The 25197-nt window shown below is 42.2% G+C and overlaps 1 protein-coding gene across 1 annotated transcript in view; it reads right to left on the bottom strand.

Moving 5' to 3' along the window:
- Positions 1–25197, bottom strand: part of ajap1 (adherens junctions associated protein 1) — a 149051-nt gene that overhangs the window by 20910 nt on the left and 102944 nt on the right. The window contains exons 3-4 of the mRNA XM_061904798.1: positions 5680–5767; positions 3001–3243 (exon numbers count right to left, since the gene is read on the bottom strand). Of these exons, the coding sequence (XP_061760782.1) occupies positions 3001–3243; positions 5680–5767 (331 nt within the window). The remainder of the gene's footprint in view (positions 1–3000; positions 3244–5679; positions 5768–25197) is intronic.

The following is a 25197-nucleotide window of genomic DNA, read 5'->3' as shown; positions in this document are numbered from 1 at the left end:
CTGGACATTTGTATTTCAATGTTATGTTAAGTTATCCACTGCTTTTAGTGAATAAATGATTTCAATTGATGAAAAAAAAGTCATATGACATACTGACTTTAAAATTTTGCTGCAAAATAGGGGTGTCCCGATCCAATATTGATCCGATACCAGCAAAATATCGCATCTAAGAGCTCCTTTGCAAGCATGTCTGCGGCGCCTTGAATGGAAAGCCACTTAACATCTACTGTAAATGTGTTTTAAATAAGTTTGTCTTCTCTTGTATTTTAGTGAAGAATATGACCGTTGTATGATCCTGTAACTAATTGGTATCGGATTGATACCCAAATTTATAGTATCAAAGCATTCAAACAACAGAAGAATATGTGATTATTACATTTTAACACAAGTGTGGATAGAAAATGTTCAAATAGAAACTAAGCAGATATTAACAGTAAATGAACATGTAGATTAATAATTCATTTCATACCACTTGTCCTTAATAATGTTGACGAAATAATAGAATGATAAATGACACAATACAGGTGCTTTTCATATCATTAGAATATCATGAAAAAGTTGATTTATTTCAGTAATTATATTCAGAACGTGAAACTTACATATTATATCAATTCATTACACAAATAGTGATATATTTGAAATGTTTATTTATTAAAATTTTGATGATTAGTACTGACAATTACTGAAAATCCCAAATTTAGAATCTCTGAAAATTAAAATATTAGTTACGACTAGTACCAAAAAATATTTTATAGAAATGTGGGCCAACTGAAAAGTATGAACATGGAAAGTTTCAGCATGTACGGCAATCAATACTTAGTTGCAGCTCCTTTTGCCTGAATTGCTGCAGCAATTCAGGCAAAAGGATGTCAGGAAACACGGTGGACCAACACCAGCAGATGACATGGCACCCCAGACCATTACCGATTGTGGAAATTTGACACTGGACTTCAGGCAACGTGGATTCTGTGCCTCTCCTGTCTTCCTCCACACTCTGGGACCTTGATTTCCAAAGGAGATACAACATTTACTTTCATCTGAAAACATAACTTTGGACCACTCAGCAGCATTCCAGTCCTTTTTGTCTTGAGACCAGGCGAGACGTTTTGGACGTTATTCAAGAGTGGCTTTACACAAGGAATGCGACAGCTGAAGCCCATATCTTGCATACGTCGGTGCGTGGTGGTTCTTGAAGCACTGACAACAACCGCAGTCCACTCTTTGTGGATCTCCCCCACATTTTTGAATCGGTTTTGTTTGGCAATCCTCTCCAGGGCGCGGTTATCCCTCTTGCTTGTACACTTTTTTTCTACCACATCTTTGTCTTCCCTTGGCCTCTCTATTAATGTGCTTGGACACAGAGCTCTGGGAACATCCAAACTCTTTGGCAATGACCTTTTGTGTCTTGCCCTCCTTCTTTAAAGTATCAATGGTCATCTTTTGGACTGTTGTCAAGTCGGCAGTCTTCCCCATGATTGTGTGTCATACAGAATCAAAACGAGAGACCATTTAAAGGCTTTTCCAGGTGTTTTGAGTTAGTTAGCTAATTAGAGTGTGGCACCAGGTGTCTTCAATATCTGACCTTTTCACCATATTCCAATTTTCTGAGATGTTGAAATTAGGTTTTTCATTGGTTGTCAGCTATAATCATCTCCTTTTTGGCAAAAAAACACTTGAAATGTATCAGTCTGTTTGGAATGAATGTATACATTCTACAAGTTTGACTTTCTAAATGGAATTAATGAAATAAATCAACTTTTTCATGGTATTCTAATAATATGACCAGCACCTGTATGTTAATGAATATGTCAGCATCTAAATTAAGAGCCTTTGTTTGTTTACTTACTACTAAAAGACAAGTTGTCTTTTATGTCCACTATTTTATTTATAAAAAAACCTGCAATAAGAAATGTTTAATGTACCCTAAGCCATTTTTGTTAAAATAAAGCCATTTTTTGTATCAAAAAGTATCAAAATACATACCAAAATATTGGTATCGGGACAACGCTAATCCCAACCAATCGCTATTATGAAAATGTAATGTACTGTAGTTAAAGTACATGATAGTAGACATGTTTCCAAAAGTACCAAAAAGTACCGAAATACTTTTGGTACCGGTACCAAACCATTGGTATCGGGACAACACAAATACACACACACCGAGCACCCATTGACAGAAATGTAGATCGGCGCCTATGTTCAGGGACATAGGCGCCGACTCAACCCAATCGTCCCATTGGGTTGAGTTTTTCTTTGCCCTGATGTGGGATCCGAGCCAAGGATGTCACTGCGGCTTTTGCAGCCTTTTGAGACACTGGAGATAAATAAACATTGATTGATTGTTACAGTATTAGGTGTCAGGCTTTCCCCTGACAATTTGTTTGTGTTTTAGTTTTTTTTTTCCACTACTTTTGTCTTTGTTTCCTCTGTGTTTAGTATTTCCTGTTTTTAGCTCTTATTTTGTCGGGTTTCCTGTGTTAGTCTCCCTGAGTGCTTTGTGTCTCCTCAGCTGCAGCTGATTGGCACCTGGCCACACCTGATGTCAATCAGCCTGCTCCTATTTGTACCTGCTTTGTCTTCCGGTCAGGGCTGGATTATTGTCTTGTTGATTTGTCGTTGCCACATGTCGCACTTGTCTTTGCTACCTGTCGTGTCGGTAAGCTATGTTTGATAGCAGTTTTTTAGCTTACTGTCTTTTGTTCCCTGCTTCCATTTTGTTTTCTAAGTACAAGTACGACTTCTGATTTCCATGCTTAAGTTCCTTTTCGTTTTCTAGCTCCCACGCTAGCTCTCTTAGTTTGTTATCCGCCCACGTGCGTGCTTTTTGTTCGTACCCTTTGCTGGGTTTGTCCTAGTATTTCATATTAAATCATGTTTTCCTATCCAATGCCTGCCACCATCTCTGCATCTTTGACATTAGGGTGGATAAAACATACCACTGTCGCGGTCCCTACAAAAACCTAACCCAACACATGACACAAGTCCCAGTCCGACAAGTACCTGTTTCCATTGTAAGCCGTCTTGTAGACCGGCGTCTGCTGGATCATCTCGTCCGTGTAGATGGGCACAGCAGTCCGGACGCACTCGTGAGAGCACTGCAGGCTGTCGTTGTAGGCAGTGAAGATGTCCACCTTGCTGGAGACCCTGGCCGGGGTGAAATCTGTCAGGTTTTGGCAGCTTTCTTCCTGCTGGTGAATCTTACGCTGATGGCTATTGTGGCGGCCATTTCCTGACTGTGCACAGCTACAAAAACACGTACCAAAGACAAGAAACCAACATAAAATCATACCTTGCGCCTCGGGGTCATCTACGAGGATTTTTTTTTGCCATATAGTGCAGGTATAATTAGTGATGGGTCAAACGATGCTACGGTATCGATGCATTATGAAATACCATTAATTAGACCGATACAGCTGCTGTGTCGTTTGACTGCAAAGCATTAAACTGTGTTTATTCTTTCAGAGGAAAGAAGTGCCGGTTTTAAAATTGTTGTTTGTCGCCATCGTGGATCTAAACCAGGGGTCACCAACCTTTTTGAAACCAAGAGCTACTTCTTGGGTACTGATTAATAAGAAGGGCTACCAGTTTGATACACACTTAAATAAATTGCCAGAAATAGCCAATTTGCTCAATTTACCTTTAATAAAAAATAGATAGATGGATAGATAGTACTTTATTGATTCCTTCAGGAGAGTTCCTTCAGGAAAATTTAAATAAAAATAAATCAAATAAATCGATATATATATATATATATATAAAATATATATATATATATATATATATATATATTTCTGTCTGTCATTCCGTCGTACATTTTTTTTCCTTTTACGGAAGGTTTTTTTGTTGACAATAAATGATGATAAGAGGAGAAAACACGAAAAAAAAAAAATTGAAACGTAGTCTAATTTCAATTTCGACTGTTTAAAATTCAAAATTCAACCCAAAAAAAATTAAGAGAAAAACTAGCTTTTTGAAAAAATTAAAAAAATAATTTACGGAACATCATTAGTAATATTTCCTGATTAAGATACATTTTAGAATTTTGATGACATGTTTTAAATAGATTAAAATCCAATTTGAAATCAGATTTAAATTTGATTCTACTGATTTTCTAGATTTGCCAGAATAATTTTTGTGAATTTTAACCATAATACGTTTGAAGAAATATTTCACAAATATTCATCGCCTAAAAAACAGAAGCTAAAATGAAGAATTAAATTAAAATGTCTTTATTATTATTTAAAATTAAAAAAAAAAATACTTGAACATTGATTTAAATTGTCAGGAAAGAAGAGGAAGGAATTTAAAGGGTAAAAAGGTATATGTGTTTAAAAATCCTAAAAAAACGTTTTAATTGTTGTATTTTTTGTCTAAAATTGTCTTTCTGGAAGTTATAAAAAGCAAAGTAAAAAAATCAATACATTTATTTAAACAAGTGAAGACCAAGTCTTTAAAATATTTTCTTGGATTTTCAAATTCTATTGGAGTTTTGTCTTTCTTAGAATTAAAAACGTCGAGCAAAGCGAGACCAGCTTGCTAGTAAATAAATACAATTCAAAAATTCAAGGCAGCTCACTGGTAAGTGCTGCTATTTGAGCTATTTTTAGAACAGGCCAGTGGGTTACTCATCTGCGTTGGTGACCCCTGATCTAAACGGAATTATTAAAAGGGAAAGACTCCTTAGAAGCGTGGGATCCGTTTGATATTATCGCCTTATATATGGTTTCCGTATTTCCTTGAATTGCCGCCGGGTATATAGTATGCGCCTGCCTAGACTTACTGCCGGGTCAAACTCATTTCGCAAAATAATTAGCGCATGCATAAAGGGAAAAAGACTAAGAGCTATTCAGTAGGATTTAAGGTCCAAGCTATTAAATATGCTAAAAAGAAAAGTAAGCAGCTATGTTTTATAAATATACCGTAGCTGTGTGTGTCAAATATGAGTCATTAAATGACTCCCGCCTCCTGGTGGTAGAGGGCGCTAGTGATCCTTCTTCCGACAACTCGGCTGCAGAAGAAGTGACAACAAGCAGCAAGAGTGAGCGGCGATCGTTTATTTTTTTCTCTCGCTTGCACTTTTGACATGGGGGATTACATATCTAAAATAAAACAGTTTTCTAAACTGGACTGGAGGTAATAAAAGAAGATTTCCATCGAGACAGAGACTTTTAAAACTGAAGAAAGATAAGGAAGACTTCTATAAACAAGTTATCGATGCTTTTGAACAGAAGGAGCTGTATATGGACTTTATTTATAAGTAAAGGTAAGACCATAATAACATTTTTTTAATTGAATGTGCTTTTCATGATGGTATCCTTACATCACACTCAAATTTACAAGCGCAGGCCTAAATTTACCGCATGCCTTTGGTAAACGCCGGAGTGAGAAGAGGTTTCAAATTAATTGGTGTCCCGGCGGCAATTCAAGGAAATACTATTTGAGTAACTAACAATAGTTGTTTGTTTTTATTCCATTCTGCATTGATAATTTTCAAAAAATATTGTATTTATTATTAATTTTATCTGCATGTCAAATGTAGTGACATAATACATCCAGCACTCGGCTCGATTATGAGACAGCAACACAGTATCAGCGTGGCGTGGATGCGGCTTTATTCACCCATCACTAGTTATAACAATGTGTCATTGCAGTTGATAAAAGATAAAGAAACTTTCCTACCAGTTTTTAAGGACGAGTGTTGTGATCAAGGCTGCGATAACCATAATGAGAGACACAGTGATAGTGATTATCTGGTGAACTGCCAAACCTAAAAATACAGCAAAGGCACAAAGAACAGATTCAGAATTATTAGTGAACAAAAGATCCCGCGAATAAGCATCATTCTTGTCAAATTTGGTATGAAGAATAGAGTCAGGTCCAAACACTGATGGCATCTATTAAACAAGACAAGAAGCAAGGAATTAAACAGAGACAGAATTCAACGTGGCTCAATGAGGAGAAACGCGTACAACCGTACCCTTGTAGAGTGTCACCACACTCTGACAAAAGATTGCACGCCTCCTCTTTTATTTGGACATTCCTTGATTACATGGCAACATCTGTTTCTAAGGGAGGGGGGGTCATAAACAGCCATTGCCTCTATTTACAAACAGTTCAAAGAAAAGGTCGTAAAACAGTTCAAAGAAGAGGCAGGCCCTGCTTCCTCTCCGCTCTGCAGATCCCGGGTCAAGACAAAATCTTTCTGTGGATTATAATACATCAAAGAAAAAGAACCCTCCTGACTTCCCTCTCAACACTCAACAGCTAATCTCCACACATAGTCACACACCATACACACTTTGGATTTAGCCAGACTCCATTCTCTAGTTTATATTAGTGTTATATATGTTGGGATTTCACATGGCTGCAGTTGTGTGACCCCGTGGATGCAAGAGTCCAGGAGAGAATTGAGTGAAGGTAAAATAATGTAATACTCATAAGAAACAAATAAACAGAAAGCAGTCTTGCATAGTCACATTTTCAAACATAGATTTATCCTCGAGCGAAACATAAATAGGCACACGTTTGATTGACAGCAGGTGTGAACCGCTGCCAACGAAAAGAGAAAAACAACAGTGCTCCGTGAAGTGAACATTAAATAACAAAATAAGAGCACTGAACAGGAAGTACATACAAAAACACAAAAAAACTAACAGAACTGAAGTGACAGACTGTCACAATATATATATATATATATATATATATATATATATATATATATATATATATATATATATATATATATATATATATATATATATATACTGTATGTATATATATATACTGTATGTATATATATATACTGTATGTATATATATATGTATGTATATATATATATATATATATATATATATATATATATATATATATATATATATATATATATATTTAATAAATCATACAGATACTATGCCCCTTTGTGGTCTGTGCCGTTTACACTTCTCCGCAAACATAACACATCTGGCGATTGTGCTGACACATTTCCTTCAATGTCAAATCTATTGTCATTTTACAGTGTAAAATTTAATGGAAAATGTAGTATTTCTTTGAAATACTACGTCAAGCAAATATTTAAGTATTTATTTTAATTTTAACAAACACGTTTAGAATGTATGACAATATAATAGTTACATCATTAGATAATATTGACGTTTAAAAGACATGTGTTGTTATGCAGTATGTGTATTTTTTTTTCTATGAAGTACCTTAGAGACACATTTTCTTTTCAGGCTTTCGGGGGGCACATAAAACAATGTGGTGGTTCCATGAGTTTGACACCAAATGATCTAAAGTTATTGAACTTTACCCACGACATTTTATTGTAGATCTGTGGTTCCCACACTTATTCCACTAAGTACCACCTGGTAAAAAACTTGGTTCTCCAAGTACCACCATAATGACCAACATTAAAATTCAGTAGCGTAGTAGGCATAAGTAGGCCTGGGCGATATGTTGAGTTTGTAAGATATATTGATATATTTGTAAACAAGATATGCATTAAGAAAATACTGTAATATCGATATAATTTTTCTCATGTTAAAATAACCAAACCCCGCTTATTTGTTGTGTTCTTTGTTTCCCCCCGCAATACCTCATGGGCTATTAAACCTCTTCCTCCTTCCAAGCGGTGCTTGTTAATTTTTTTATCTGAGTTTGATACATGCTGTATTATTTGCACAACTATGTTATGTAGAAATTATATTTTTCTATTTTATTTATGTAATGTAAGTCTGTGCTACTTAAACAGTTTATTTCCTTTGCTGTAAATACCCATCTTGACTAATTGGGTTAATAAAAGTGCCACTGACCGTTTACCGTACAGTTGTCATTCACTTCTATTTCAGTGAATATTGCTTGAATATAAATAGCTTCATATGTATGCTTTTATTGGAAAAATATTGAGATATATATATATTTTAAGTCCCATCTTAAAACTCATTTGTATATACTAGCCTTTGAATAGGCCCCCTTTTAGACCAGTTGATCTGCCGTCTATTTTCTGCTCTGTCCCCCTCTCCTGCGTGAAGAGGTTATAAGGTGACCACAGATGAGCAGTAGCTGTATAAAGTCGGGACCCAGGGTGGACCACTCATCTGTGGATCAGTTGTTGACGTCTCTGCGCTGCTGACTTGTCTCCACTCAAGATGACCCCCTGCTGGCCCCATTGTGGACTGGACTCTCACACTATTAACTAGAGCCACTCGAAGTCCACCACTGCGGTCCCCTCCAAGGTTGCTCATTGTATCCCATTGGGTTGAGTTTTTTCTTGCCCCGATGTGGGATCTGAGCCGAGGTCGTTGTGGCTCGTGCAGCCCTTTGAGACAATTGTGATTTAGGGCTATATAAATAAACTTTCATTGATCGATTGATCGATATATCGAATATGGAGTTCAAGCAAAAATATATCGTGATATACTTTTTCTTCCATATCGCCCAGTTGTCAAAATAAGTATTAAAAACAAAAACAAAACGGACAGAAGTAGGTTTAATATGTTGGCCAAAGTAACATTACACACAGTTTGAAAACAAACACTGTGTTTGAATATCAGAAAATACAACACTGGACTTCAATCAAGTGATTCCTTGGCTTAAAACTACATGGAACACTAGTGGCACACTAGATGGAACACTAGATGGAACACTAGTGGCACACTAGATGGAACACTACATGGCACACTAGTGGCACAATAAATGGAACACAAGATGACATACTAGATGAAAAACTTGTGGCACACTAGATGGAACACTAGATGGCACACTAGATGGAAGACAAGTGGCACACTAAATGGAATACAAGATGGAATACTTGATGAAAAACTAGTGGCACACTAGATGGAACACTAGATGGCACACTAGAAGGAAAACTAGTGGCAGACTAGATGGAAGACTAGATGGCACACTAGATGAAAAACTAGTGGCACACTACATGGAACACTAGATAGCAAACTAGATGGTACACTATATAGCACATTAGTGGCACACTAGATGGAACACCAGATTGCACACTAGATGGAACACTAGTGGCACACTAGATGGAACACAAGTGGCACACTAGATGGAACACTAGTGGAACACTATATGGCACACTATTGGCACACTAGATGGAACACAAGTGGCACACAAGTGACACACTAGATGGAACACCATATGGCACGCTAGTGGCACACAAATGGCACACTAGATGGAACATTAGTGGCACACTGGATGGAACAAAAGATGACGCAATAGTGGCACACTAGATAGAACACTAGATCGAACACTAGTGGCACATTAGATGGAACACTAGATGGCACACTAGAAGGAAGACTAGTGACACACTGGATGGAACAAAAGTGAACGCAATAGTGGCACACTAGATAGAACACTAGATGGAACACTAGTGGCACATTAGATGGAACACTAGATGGCACACTAGAAGGAAGACTAGTGACACACTGGATGGAACAAAAGTGAACGCAATAGTGGCACACTAGATAGAACACTAGATGGAACACTAGTGGCACATTAGATGGAACACTAGATGGATCACTAGTGGCACACTAGATGGAACACTATATGGCACAATAGATGGAACACTAGATGGAACATTAGTGGCACACTGGATGGAACAAAAGATGACGCAATAGTGGCACACTAGATAGAACACTAGATGGAACACTAGTGGCACATTAGATGGAACACTAGATGGCACACTAGAAGGAAGACTAGTGACACACTGGATGGAACAAAAGTGAACGCAATAGTGGCACACTAGATAGAACACTAGATGGAACACTATTGGCACATTAGATGGAACACTAGATGGCACACTATAAGGAAGACTAGTGACACACTGGATGGAACAAAAGTGAACGCAATAGTGGCACACTAGATAGAACACTAGATGGAACACTAGTGGCACATTAGATGGAACACTAGATGGATCACTAGTGGCACACTAGATGGAACACTATATGGCACAATAGATGGAACACTAGATGGTACACTAGATGGCACACTAGATGGAACACTAGTGGCACATTAGATGGAACACTAGATGGATCACTAGTGGCACACTAGATGGAACACTATATGGCACAATAGATGGAACACTAGATGGTACACTAGATGGCACACTAGATGGAACACTAGTGACACACTACATGGCACACTAGATGGCACACTAGATGAAAAACTAGTGGCACACAAGATGGTACACTAGATGGAACACTAAATGGCACACTAGATGAAAAAAACTAGTGGCACACTAGATGGAACACTAGATGGCACAGTAGATGGAACACCAGATGGCAAACTAGTGGCACAACAGGTGGAACACTAGATGGCACACCCGATGTAAAACTAGTGGCACACTAGATGACACACTAGTGGTACACTAGATGGAACACTTGTGACAAACTCGTGGCATACTAGAGGCACACTAGATGGAACACTAGACGGCACACTAGTGGCACACTCGTGGCACAATAAAAGGCACACTAGATGGAACACTAGTGGAACAATAGTGGCACACTAGATGGAACAATGGTGGCACACTAAATGGACCACTAGATGGAACACTAGTGGCACATTAGTGGCACACTAAATGCAACATTAGTAGCACACTAAATGGAACACTAGATGGAACACTAGTGGCACACAAGATGGAACACTAGTGGCACACAAGATGGAACACTAGTGGCACACTAGATGGAACACTAGACGGCACACTAGTGGCACACTCGTGGCACAATAAATGGCACACTAGATGGAACACTAGTGGAACAATAGTGGCACACTAGATGGAACAATGGTGGCACACTAAATGGACCACTAGATGGAACACTAGTGGCACATTAGTAGCACACTAAATGGAACACTAGATGGAACACTAGTGGCACACAAGATGGAACACTAGTGGCACACAAGATGGAACACTAGTGGCACACAAGATGGAACACTAGTGGCACACTAGATGGAACACTAGTGGCACACAAGATGGAACACTAGTGGCACACTAGATGGAACACTAGTGGCACACAAGATGGAACACTAGTGGCACACAAGATGGAACACTAGTGGCACACTAGATGGAACACTAGTGGCACACAAGATGGAACACTAGTGGCACACAAGATGGAACACTAGTGGCACACTAGATGGAACACTAGTGGCACACAAGATGGAACACTAGTGGCACACAAGATGGAACACTAGTGGCACACAAGATGGAACACTAGTGGCACACTAGATGGAACACTAGTGGCACACAAGATGGAACACTAGTGGCACACTAGATGGAACACTAGTGGCACACAAGATGGAACACTAGTGGCACACTAGATGGAACACTAGTGCCACACAAGATGGAACACTAGTGGCACACAAGATGGAACACTAGTGGCACACTAGATGGAACACTAGTGGCACACAAGATGGAACACTAGTGGCACACTAGATGGAACAATAGTGGCACACTAGATGGAACACTAGTGGCACACTAGATGGAACACTAGTGGCACACTAGATGGTACAATAGTGGCACACTAGATGGTACAATAGTGGCACACTAGATGGAACACTAGTGGCACACTAGATGGAACACTTGTGGAACATTAGATGGAACAATAGTGGCACACTAGATGGAACACTTGTGGAACATTAGATGGAACAATAGTGGCACACTAGATGGAACAATAGTGGCACACTAGATGGAACAATAGTGGCACACTAGATGGAACACTAGTGGCACACTAGATGGAACACTAGTGGCACACTAGATGGTACAATAGTGGCACACTAGATGGTACAATAGTGGCACACTAGATGGAACACTAGTGGCACACTAGATGGAACACTAGTGGCACACTAGATGGTACAATAGTGGCACACTAGATGGAACAATAGTGGCACACTAGATGGAACACTAGTGGCACACTAGATGGAACACTAGTGGCACACTAGATGGTACAATAGTGGCACACTAGATGGAACAATAGTGGCACACTTGATGGAACACTAGTGGCACACTAGATGGAACACTAGTGGCACACTAGATGGTACAATAGTGGCACACTAGATGGAACAATAGTGGCACACTAGATGGAACAATAGTGGCACACTAATGGAACACTACTGGCACACTAGATGGAACACTAGTGGCACACTAGATGGTACAATAGTGGCACACTAGATGGTACAATAGTGGCACACTAGATGGAACACTAGTGGCACACAAGATGCAACACTAGTGGCACACTAGATGGAACACTAGATGGAACACTAGTGGCACACTAGATGGAACACTAGTGGCACACAAGATGCAACACTAGTGGCACACTAGATGGAACACTAGATGGAACACTAGTGGCACACTAGATGGAACACTAGTGGCACACAAGATGCAACACTAGTGGCGCACTAAATGGAACACTAGATGGAACACTAAATGGAACATTAGTAGCACACTAAATGGAACACTAGATGGAACACTAGTGGCACACTAGATGGAACACTAGTGGCACACTAAATGCAACATTAGTAGCACACTAAATGGAACACTAGATGGAACACTAGTGGCACACTAGATGGAACACTAGTGGCACACAAGATGCAACACTAGTGGCGCACTAAATGGAACACTAGATGGAACACTAAATGGAACACTAGTGGAACACTAGTGGCACACGAACCACCGATTGAGAACCACTGCTGTAGAAGTTACCCCTAATCCGCACACCAAACGATTGACATTTATTGTTCATCGTTGAAGGATGAGTACGCTGCGTGCGTGTGAGTGATATCGCACGAAAGCCGCTTGGACACAATGACACATGGCGGCAGGTGACGTGCTTGGAGGAGGAAAGAGGAGAAAGAAAAGAGCCGTCATGATAAAAAGGTCTCTGTGGTCCTTCTCCATCTCACCTCTCCATCAGCCTGCTGTCTTGCGGCTCATCCAAGCCAATTTGTCTTTGGAAAGCTCAAAAGGAAGTGCAGCTCAGTCACTTCCTCCACGTCGGCCTCCTCCTGGATTATAAACTTCTGAGGTCCGAGTCAACCTTGGATTAATGATATCTCCGCTTGGCAAGGGGAAGCCTTACTCCAAGACCCCCCCCCCCCCCATCCCCCGCCACGGAAAAGACACATGAATTTATCTGACGAACCATTTGCATGTGTCTCGTATTCTCTCTGCGCTGCTCCTGACATCAAGGCTGCGTCCATTTATAAATGAACATCTGTCCAAGCTCAGCCATAATAGAGCGAGGCCCTGACCTTGATCAATAGCTGCGGTCCCGACAGAAAGGTTTCATTTGGCATGGATGTCAGGGCGGACGGGGGGGGAGACTATAGTAAATCAAAATCTTATATCTATGCTGAAACCACCAATGATTAAATCCTACAGAGAAACCACAGGAAGCTGAAACACATATACATATATATTTGTAAGTCCCATCTTAAAACTCATTTGTATACACAAGCCTTTAAATAGGCCCCCCTTTTAGTCCAGTTGATCTGCCGTCTCTTTTCTACTCAGCCCCCCTCTCCTGTGTGGAGAGGTTATAAGGTGACCACGGATGAGGCGCTGGCTGTTAAAGTCGGGACCCGAAGTGGACCACTCATCTGTGCATCAGTTGTTGACGTCTCTGCGCTGCTGACCTGTCTCCTCTCAAGATGACCCCCTGCTGGCCCCACTGTGGACTGGACTCTCACACTATTAACTAGATCCACTTGAAGTCCACCACTGCGGTCCCCTCCAAGGTTGCTCATTGTATCCCATTGGGTTGAGTTTTTTCTTGCCCTGAGCCAAGGTCGTTGTTGTGCCTTGTGCAGCCCTTTGAGACACTTGTTATTTAGGACTATTTAAATAAACTTTCATTGATTGATATATATATCGAATATGGAGCTCAGGCAAAAATATATCGAGATATACTTTTTTGTCCATGTAGCCCAGCCCTAAGCATAAGTATTAAAAACAAAACAAAAATGAACAAAGTAGGTTTAATATGTTGGCCAAAGTAACATTACACACAGTTTGAACACCAACACTGTGTTTGAATATCAGAAAATACAACACTGGACTTTAATCAAGTGATTCCTTGGCTTAAAACTACATGGAACTCCAGCGGCACACTAGATGGAACACTGGTGGCACACTAGATGGCACACTAGATGGAACACTAGTGACACACTAGATGGAAAACTAGATGGTACACTAGTGGCACATTAGTTGGAACACTAGTGGGACACTAGATAGAACGCTAGATGGCACACTAGATGGAACACTGGTGGCACACTAGATGGTACACTAAATGGAACACTAGATGGCACATTGGTGGCACACGAGATGGCACACTAGATGGAACACTGGTGACACACTATATGGAACACTAGATGGAACACTAGACAGTACACTACAGGCACACTAGATGGAAAACTAGATGGTACACTAGTGGCACATTAGTTGGAACACTAGTGGGACAATAGATAGAACACTGGATGGCACACTAGTGGTACACTAGATGGAACACTGGTGGCATACTAGATGGTACACTAGATGGCACATTGGTGGCACACGAGATGGCACACTAGATGGAACACTAGTGGCAAACTACAGACACACTAGATGGAAAACTAGTGGCACACTAGATGGAACACTAGATGGCACACTAGTGGCACACTAGAAGGAACACTAGTGGGACACTAGTTGGTACACTAGATGGCACAATAGTGGTACACTAGATGGAACAATAAATGACACCCTAGTGACACACTAGATGGGACACTATATGGCACACTAGATGGAACACTAGTGGCACACTAGATGGAACACTAGTGGCACACTAGATGGAACACTAGGTGGCACACTAGATGGAACACTAGTGGCACACTAGATTGAACACTAGTGCCACACTAGATGCAACACTAGGTGGCACACTAGATGGCACAGTAGATGGAACACTAGTGGCACACAAGTGGCACAGTAGATGACACACTAGATGGAACACTAGTGGCACACAAGTAGCAAACTGGATGGAACACTAGATGGAACACTAGATGGCACACTACAGGCACACTAGATGGAAAACTAGTGGCACACTAGATGGAACACTAGATGGCACACTAGATGGAACACTAGTGGGACACTAGTGGGACACTAGTGGCACAATAGTGGTACACTAGATGGAACACTAGATGACACACTAGTGGCACACTAGATGGGACACTATATGGCACACTAGATGGAACAGTAGTGGCACACTAGATGGCACACTAGATGGAACACTAGTGGCACACTAGATGGAACACTAGGTGGCACACTAGATGGAACACTAGTGGCACACAAGTGGCACACTAGATAGAACACTAGTGGCACAGAAGTGCACACTAGATGGCACACTAGATGGAACACTAGTGGCACACTAGATAGAACACTAGTGGCACACAAGTGGCACACTAGATGACACTCTAGATGGAACAATAGTGGCACACTAGATAGAACACTAGTGGCACATTAGATGGCGCAATAGATGGAACACTAGTGGCACACTAGATGTGGCACACTAGATGGAACACTAGGTGGCACACTAGATGGAACACTGGTGGCACACAAGTGGCACACTAGATAGAACACTAGTGGCACAGAAGTGCACACTAAATGGCACACTAGATGGAACACTAGTGGCACACTAGATAGAACACTAGTGGCACACAAGTGGCACACTAGATGACACTCTAGATGGAACAATAGTGGCACACTAGATAGAACACTAGTGGCACATTAGATGGCGCAATAGATGGAACACTAGTGGCACACTAGATGGGACACACGACGGAACCCTAGATGGCACACTAGATGGAACACTAGATGGAACACTAGTGGCACACTAGATGGAACACTAGATGGCACACTAGTGGCACACGAGATTGAACACTAGATGGCACACTAGATGGAACACTAGTGGCACACTAAATGGCACACTAGATGGAACACTAGTGGTACACTAGATGGAACACTAGTGGTACACTAGATGGAACACTGGATGGCACACTAGTGGCACACTAGATGGCACACTATATGGCACACTAGATCTAGAGGTCCAGACTGAGGCCAAAGGGGGACATAACTCATAGTCATAGCACAAATAAGCATGTGTGTAAGAGGGAAACATTAGACATCAAAGAACACAAAGGGACTTTGAAGACATTAAAAGAGCATAGTGGATGCAACCAACCATTTGTACATCCATCCATTTTCTACCGCTTTTCCCTTTCAGGGTTCCGGGGGGTGGGGAGGTGCTGGAGCCTCTCTCAGCTGTATTCGGGTGGTATAAACCCTGGATAAGTCGCCACCTCATCACAGGGTCAACACAGATAGACAAACAACATTCACACTAAATCAACCTATCTTCAGGTGCATGTCTTTGGAGGTGGGGGTAAGCCGGAGTACCCGGAGGGGAACCCACGCTTACAGCTACGAAAGTAAAAATAACACCAAAAAGAAAACATCTACACTGCGGTGGCCTCTGCGGTGTACCACGCCATTTGTCTGCCGGGGTGGGGGGAGCATGGCCAGAGAAAGGAGCAGACCCAACAAAGCAACCAACTAACTCTCGGCCGGTGTCCAGTCCGCATGGATGTCACATTGACAATAAATAGCTTGCGCAAGTAAATAATAATAATAACTAAGATTTATATCCCGCTTTTCTAAACACTCAAAGCGCTCACAGGGAAGTGGGACTCATCATTCATTCACACCTGGTGGTGGTAAGCTGCCCTGGGGTAGACTGACGGAAGCGTGGCTGCCAGTTTGCGGCTACGGCCCCTCCGACCACCCCCAATCATTCATTCATTATTCATTCCCCAGTGTGAGCGGCACTGGGCAGGGGGGCAAAGGGTGAAGTGTCCTGCCCAAGGACACAACGGCAACGATTTTTTGGATGTCAATAGGTGGGAAGCGAACCTGCAACCCTCAGGTTTCTGGCCGGCCGATCTACTTACTATTCCATGCCGCCTATAAATAAATAATCCCTCATTATTACAACATGACGATGTGTGGACCTAGGAAGGTGTAACGACCCCGTCTGCATCCCTGGGATTTCGTTCTCCCAGGGATGCAGACGGGCTTCGGACACAGCGTGCAGGTAGGAAATGATTTATTTAAGCTAGAAAACAAAAAGCCTAGCGTGGAAGCTAGCAGGTAGCGAGCAGCAAAACAGAAGTCATCACTTGTTTTATAAAAACAAACTCGGAAGCAAGACTGACTGACTGGAGAAGGCAGGCTTAAATAATGACAGTAATTACAAAACAGGTGAAGGTCCGGAACAGGCGGCAGGTGAAAATAATGAGTAACTATGGAAACCAATTTAGAGGTGCACAAACAGGAACTGAATGAGTCCTAAAGCAACAGAAAACACAAAAAGACTCAAAAATCGAAATAATAGTATGATCCGGGCAGCGGATTATAACAGTGTTTGTAAATTGTACTTTAAATCATTTCAAGGCATTATGGAGTATATAAAAAAGTACGCAACAATGCCGTCATAAACATTTCAAACTGATTATTCCTGTGTGAAACATTTAAAATGACAAAAACATTGTCATCACTGCCAGTCGCAGTGAAGAACGGCTATGTAAAAAAAACTCATCGAGTGCTGGCAAGTCAAGTGAAAAATCACCTTTGGCTGACACCTTGCTTCATAGATATTTTGTTTGCGGGAGGGAAAAAAATCTGCTGCCGAGCACAAGAGTCCGAGAAGATGATATAATAGATAAAGAAGAAGGCACTGGAAGAGAGCTCTGGGCAGCAAGCGTCGCTGTCGCCACTGAAGCCTCTTTGATGTTCGTGACAAAAGAAAATGGTGAAATCGCTACTTGATTTAATGAAAAGATTTTTGGAGTTTCATTTAAAAAAAGCCGAGTGCAGAGTTCAGAAGTCTATTACATATGGGAGGTCATCAGGGGAGGTTGGAATACATCATAATATTTTATTAGAGCGTATCAAAACACGAATTGGTATGTCAGACTTAGCCCTGTCTTGGTTTAACTCTTATCTTACTGATAGGATGCAGTGTGTCTCCCATAACAATGTGACCTCGGACTACGTTAAGATAACGTGTGGAGTTCCCCAGGGTTCGGTCCTTGGCCCTGCACTCTTCAGCATCTACATGCTGCCGCTAGGTGACATCATACGCAAATACGGTATTAGCTTTCACTGTTATGCTGATGACACCCAACTCTACATGCCCCTAAAGCTGACCAACACGCCGGACTGTAGTCAGTCGGAAGCGTGTCTTAATGAAATTAAACAATGGATGTCCGCTAATTTTTTGCAACTTAACGCCAAAAAAACGGAAATGCTGCTTATCGGTCCTGCTAGACACCGACCTCTATTTAATAATACAACTTTAACATTTGACAACCAAATAATAAAACAAGGTGACTCGGTAAAAAATCTGGGTATTATCTTCGACCCAACTCTCTCCTTTGAGTCACACATTAAAAGCGTTACTAAAACGGCCTTCTTTCATCTCCGTAATATCGCTTAAATTCGCTCAATTTTGTCCACTAAAGACGCCGAGATCGTTATCCATGCGTTTGTTTCGTCTCGTCTCGATTACTGTAACGTATTATTACCCATACCTTGGGCACTGATGCACCCCCATACCATCACAGATGCTGGCTTTTGAACTTTCTGTTGATAACAGTCTGGATGGTTCGCTTCCCCTTTGGTCCGGATGACACAATGTTGAATATTTCCAAAAACAATATGAAATGTGGATTTGTCAGACCACGGAACACTTTTCCACTTTGCATCAGTCTATCTTAGATGACTTCGGGCCCAGAGGAGCCGGCTGCGTTTCTGGATGTTGTTGATAAATGGCTTTCGCTTTGCATAGTGGAGCTTTAACTTGCACTTACAGATGTGGCGACAAACTGTATTTAGTGACAGTGTTTTTTTTAAGTGTTCCTGAGCCCATGTGGTGATATCCTTTAGAGATTGATGTCGGTTTTTGATACAGTGCCGTCTGAGGGATCGAAGGTCATGGTCATTTAATTTCGGTTTTCGGCCATGCCGCTTACGTGGAGTGATTTCTCCAGATTCTCTCAACCTTTTGATGATATTATGGACCGTAGATGTTGAAATCCATAATTTTTTTGCAATTGCACTTGGAGAAATGTTGTTCTTAAACTGTTTGACTATTTGCTCACGCAGTTGTGGACAAAGGGGTGTACCTCGCCCCATCCTTTCTTGTGAAAGACTGAGCATTTTTTGGGAAGCTGTTTTTGTATCCAATCACGGCACCCACCTGTTCCCAATTAGCCTGCACACCTGTGGGATGTTCCAAATAAGTGTTTGATGAGCATTCCTCAACTTTATTAGTATTTATTGCCACCTTTCCCAACTCCTTTGTCACGTGTTGCTGGCATCAATTTCTAAAGTTAATGATTATTTGCTCAAAAAAAAATGTTTATCGGTTTCAACATCAAATATGTTGTCTTTGTAGCATATTCAACTGAATATGGGTTAAAAATGGTTTGCAAATCAATGTATTCTGTTTATATTTACATCTAACACAATTTCCCAATTTATTTGGAAACGGGGTTTGTATGTGCTGTTTAATAAGGCAAACCCCTTTCTTACCCAATTTGAGGTAAACTTACGACAGGGGTGTCAAACTCAAATACAGAGTGGGCCAAAATTCTAAACTGAACAGGGACCCAAACAAGTTTTGCATTGAATATTGAACAAGCAAGGCCTTATATAACTTTATAGTGACATGCAAAATCAAGGTTTGTTGGTAGTGGGGGTGTATATTGTAGTGTCCCGGAAGAGTTAGTGCTGCAAGCGTTTCTGGGTGTTTGTTCTGTTGTGTTGATGTTGTGTTACAGTGCGGATAGTCTCCCGAAATGTGTTTGTCATTCTTGTTTGGCGTGGGTTCACAGTGTGGTAAATATTTGTAACAGTGTTAAAGTTGTTTATAAGGCCACCCTCAGTGTGACCTGTATGGCTGTTGACCAAGTATGCGTTGCATTCACTTGTGTGTGTGTGTAGAATCCGCATATATTACGTGACTGGGCCGGGACGCTGATTGTATGGCGGAAAAGCGGACATGACTACGGGTTGTAGAGGACGTTAAAAGCAGTACCTTTAAGGCACGGGGGGCACTGAAATTCGGGAGTCTCCTGGGAAAATCGTGAGGGTTGGCAAGTATTAGAATTAGCGGTGATTGCACCGCCGCTGTAATATTAATTTAATATTGTCTCAAGGGCCAAAATAAATTACAGAGTTTGACACCCATGACTTACGAAGTGAGTTATATTTATATAGCGCTTTTCTCTAGTGACTCAAAGCGCTCTACATAGTGAAACCCAATATCTAAGTTACATTTTAAACCAGTGTGGGTGGCACTGGGAGCAGGTGGGTAAAGTGTCCTGCCCAAGGACACAACGGCAGTGACTAGGATGGCGGAAGCGGGAATCGAACCTGCAACCACCAAGTTGCTGGCACGGCCACTCTACCAACCGAGCTATGCCGCCCCAACGACAACGATCTCATCCCAAATCGTATGTTAAAACTACCCAAAAAAGACAATCTCACTAAGAGTAAAGGCGGCACCGTGCTATTACTAATCTAGTCAATAAAATGACTTAAAAATGTTATAAAAGGCGAGCCCGTTTTCCGTTCTACGGCAGATAAACAACTCGGAAGCCCAAAGCTCGGTGACAGCCGATCGCACGAACATAGAGGCCATTCATTTTCACCGATTGGCAGTGCATTAACGGGGAAATACAGCCGCGTGATAGGGGGAAAATGAATAAATGCGGGAAATGACAAGTCATTTGTTTTGTGTGTCTTCCGAGCTGTCGGCGTGTAATAGCAGGCGATACAAAGCATTTGGAGTGAAGAGTCATTTACAACTAATGGTGCTGACAACCCACGCAGCATTTGTTCCAAAAGATTTCGAATAATGTCAGGGAACGCCCCTTATTTTTGTAAGTGTTGCTACAGCTCACAGTTAGGGAGCTGGGACTTATAAAGGCACACTTTATAACCATCCATCCATCCATCTTCTTCCGCTTATTCGAGGTCGGGTTGCGGGGGCAACAGCCTAAGCAGGGAAACCCAGTCTTCCCAACGTGTCCTGGGTCTTCCCCGTGGCCTCCTACCGGTTGGACGTGCCTTAAACACCTCCCTAGGGAGGCGTTCGGGTGGCATCCTGACCAGATGCCCGAGCCACCTCATCTGGCTCCTCTCGATGTGAAGGAGCAGCGGCTTTACTTTGAGTTCCTCCCGGATGTCAGAGCTTCTCACCCTATCTCTAAGGGAGAGCCCCGCCCCACGGCGGAGGAAACTCATTTCGGCCGCTTGTACCCATGATCTTATCCTTTCGGTCATGAGCTTTGGGTGAGGATGGGAACGTAGATCGACCGGTAAATTGAGAGCTTTGCCTTCCGGCTCAGCTCCTTCTTCACCACAACGGACCGGTACAACGTCCGCATTACTGAAGACGCCGCACCGATCCGCCTGTCGATCTCACGATCCACTCTTCCCTCACTCGTGAACAAGACTCCTAGGTACTTGAACTCCTCAAATGGGGAAGGATCTCCTCCCCAACCCGGAGATGGCACTCCACCCTTTTCCGGGCGAGAACCATGGACTCAGACTTGGAGGTGCTGATTCTCATTCCGGTCGCTTCACACTCGGCTGCGAACCGATCCACTGAGAGCTGAAGATACCGGTCAGATGAAGCCATCAGGACCACATCATCTGCAAAAAGCAGACTGGACTCTCAATATTATGTTAGATCCACTATGGACGGGACTCTCACTATTATGTTAGATCCACTATGGACTGGACTCTCATTAATATGTTAGAACCACTATGGACTGGACTCTCATTATTATGTTAGATCCACTATGGACTGGACTCTCACTATTGTGTTGGATCCACTATGGACTGGACTCTAGCTAATATGTTAGATCCACTATGGCCTGGGCTCTCACTATTATGTTAGATCCACTATGGACTGCACTCTCACTAATATGTTCTATCCACTATGGACTGGACTATCACTATTATGTTAGATCCTCTATAGACTGGACTCTCACTAATATGTTGGATCCACCATGGATTGGACTCTCACTATTATGTTAGATCCACTATGGACTGGACTCTCACTAATATGTTAGATCCACTATGGACTGGACTCTCACAATATTATGTTAGATCCATTATGGACTGGACTCTAACTAATATGTTAGATCCACTATGGACTGGACTCTCACAATATTATGTTAGATCCATTATGGACTGGACTCTAACTAATATGTTAGATCCGCTATGGACTGGACTCTCAATATTATGTTAGATCCACTATGGATTGGACTCTCATTATTATGTTAGATCCACTATAAACTAGACTCTCACTAATATGTTGGATCCACTATGGACTGGACTCTCACAATATTATGCTAGATCCACTATGTACTGGACTCTCACCATTATGTTAGATCCATTATGGACTGGACTCCCACTAATATGTTGGATCCACTATGGACTGGACTCTCACAATATTATGCTAGATCCACTATGAACTGGACTCTCACCATTATGTTAGATCCATTATGGACTGGACCCCCACTAATATATTGGATCCACCATGGACTGGACTCTCACTATTATGTTGGATCCACAGAGACCTAAATCTGTGGTCACCAAACCGGGTCTGTGGGAACAAAGACTGTGGCGATTTCTGAGCTAAATCGCAAGATGGATCACATCATGGAGAAGTTTGCTGAAAAGGAAGATTTAATTGAATTTTAGAGAGCCGGCATGGACTAAGAACAGACAAGACATTGTTTTGTCTGTTCGCGAAAAACAAACATCCTAATCTACGATTTGACTCCCTCAAATGGCCTTGAGGACCAGGCTGTTCTGAAAAACACCCCCGAGGACACCTCAATGATGGACGCTTTGACCTCCCTCCCTTCTCAACTACACCTGGAGTCGAACTTATTCAGAAATGGTCTCAGTTTACAAAAACATTACACCATCACACCCAAGACAATTGGGCACACACGCAAACACCTGCCCTCCGCCACCCCACGCCTTCACCACCGTTTGTTTTTCCCCTCCGGGCTTTCCAGGGCTCCACCGCGCGCCCGCCAACCCCACCCTCCCCGCTGTGCGAGTTGTCGTGATTAAATGTAATGTGTTAATGTCAATCAATCATCCATCCCATCCAGTTTCTACCGCTTATTCCCTTTCGGGGTCACGGGGGGCGCTGGCGCCTATCTCAGCTACAATCGGGCGGAAGGCAGGGTACACCCTGGACAAGTCGCCACCTCATCGCAGGGCTCAATGTTTACTTATATAGCCCTAAATCACTAGTGTCTCAAAGGGCTGCACAAACCACTACGACATCCTCGGTAGGCCCACATAAGGGCAAGGAAAACTCACACCCAGTGGGACGTCGGTGACAATGAGGACTATGAGAACCTTGGAGAGGAGGAAAGCAATGGATGTCGAGTGGATCTAACATGATACTGTGAAAGTTCAATCCATAATGGATCCAACACAGCCGCGAGAGTCCAGTCCAAAGCGGATCCAACACAGCAGCGAGAGTCCCGTTCACAGCGGAGCCAGCAGGAAACCATCCCAAGCGGAGGCGGATCAGCAGCGCAGGGATGTCCCAAGCCGATACACAGGCGAGCGGTCCATCCTGGGTCCCGACTCTGGACAGCCAGTACGTCATCCAAGGCCACCGGATCGGACCGGATCCCCTCCACAAGGGAGAGTGGGACATAGGAGAAAAAGAAAAGAAACGGCAGATCAACTGGTCTAAAACGGGAGTCTATGTGTGCATTGCAAATTTGTTTTTTCCCTTGGACCCCCGCCTGTGGAACTAGTCTTTGACTGATATTTGTTTTACTCTTCCCCCCCTTTCCCAGTATCACCTTTTTTCCCACCTTGTCTGCTCTTAGTGGGACTGTGCCGAAAATTTACTTTTCAGTTCTTATGTGTCTTGTGCATGTTAAGAATTGACTATAAATCATTTCCATTCCACAAGTTTATGTAAACTTTTGACCACGGCTGTACTTGGTGACTGGTCCAAGACCCCTCTGCCACAAACAGAAACCCGGACGGGACAGGTGAGGAGGAGACTTCCGTCAAAGTCCAACTGCTGATAGTTAGGAATTGGCAATTAACGTTGATGTCAAAGTGTCAATCTATTCTGATTTCCACCGAGCCGGCAGGCAATCTGGAACACTTACTGAAGAAGAACGCCGGAAGAGGGGGGCGGGAAAAGCGACCAGGGAAAGGTTGAAGGCGAGATCCGGAACAAATGCTCTACATGTCATCGCTCTCATTGTCAAAGGCATCACTGAATAATTTAGCCCGGCTGGATGGGGAATGCTAAAAAAAAAATGAGGTCAAAAAGAGGAAGACGGTTTGTGTTGCTACTGGAACGGCAGCACTTATCAGTGGTTAAAGTGTCTCTGCGTGTTTTAGGAACTGTGACACGTGCAGGTTTTACATTTTCGTTGCAAATACGGTTCACAGAGATGGAGCTTGACGTCCCATTGAGTGAAAATTGTCTCTGCTGGTTGCAGATAGAGGTGTACAATAATGTCGGACTGCAGATATTATCGGACGATAAATGCTTAAAAATGTAATATCGGAAAATTATCGGTTTCATAATTATTGGCATCCGTACATCAGTTGGGGGCATCTCTGCTCTGCTGACCCGTCTCAGCTCAAGATGATCTCCTGCTGGCCCCACTATGGACTGGACTCTCATTATTATGTTAGATCCACTATGGACTGGACTCTCACTATTACGTTAGATCCACTATGGACTGGACTCTCACTATTATGTTAGATCCACTATGGACTGGACTCTCACCATTATGTTAGATCCATTATGGACTGGACTCTCACTAATATGTTAGATCCACTATGGACTGGATTCTCACTATTATGTTGGATCCACTATGGTCTGGACTCTCACTAATATGTTAGATCCACTATGGACTGGATTCTCACTATTATGTTGGATCCACTATGGTCTGGACTCTCACTATTATGTTAGATCCATTATGGACTGGACTCTCACTAATATGTTGGATCCACTATGGACTGGATTCTCACTATTATGTTGGATCCACTATGGTCTGGACTCTCACTATTATGTTAGATCCATCATGGACTGGGCT

The sequence above is a fragment of the Nerophis ophidion genome, linkage group LG06, assembly GCF_033978795.1.
Source record: "Nerophis ophidion isolate RoL-2023_Sa linkage group LG06, RoL_Noph_v1.0, whole genome shotgun sequence".
NCBI classification, from domain to species: domain Eukaryota; kingdom Metazoa; phylum Chordata; class Actinopteri; order Syngnathiformes; family Syngnathidae; genus Nerophis; species Nerophis ophidion.
Note: the sequence above shows the minus strand (reverse complement) of the source record. Positions and strands in the feature narration are given on the sequence as shown.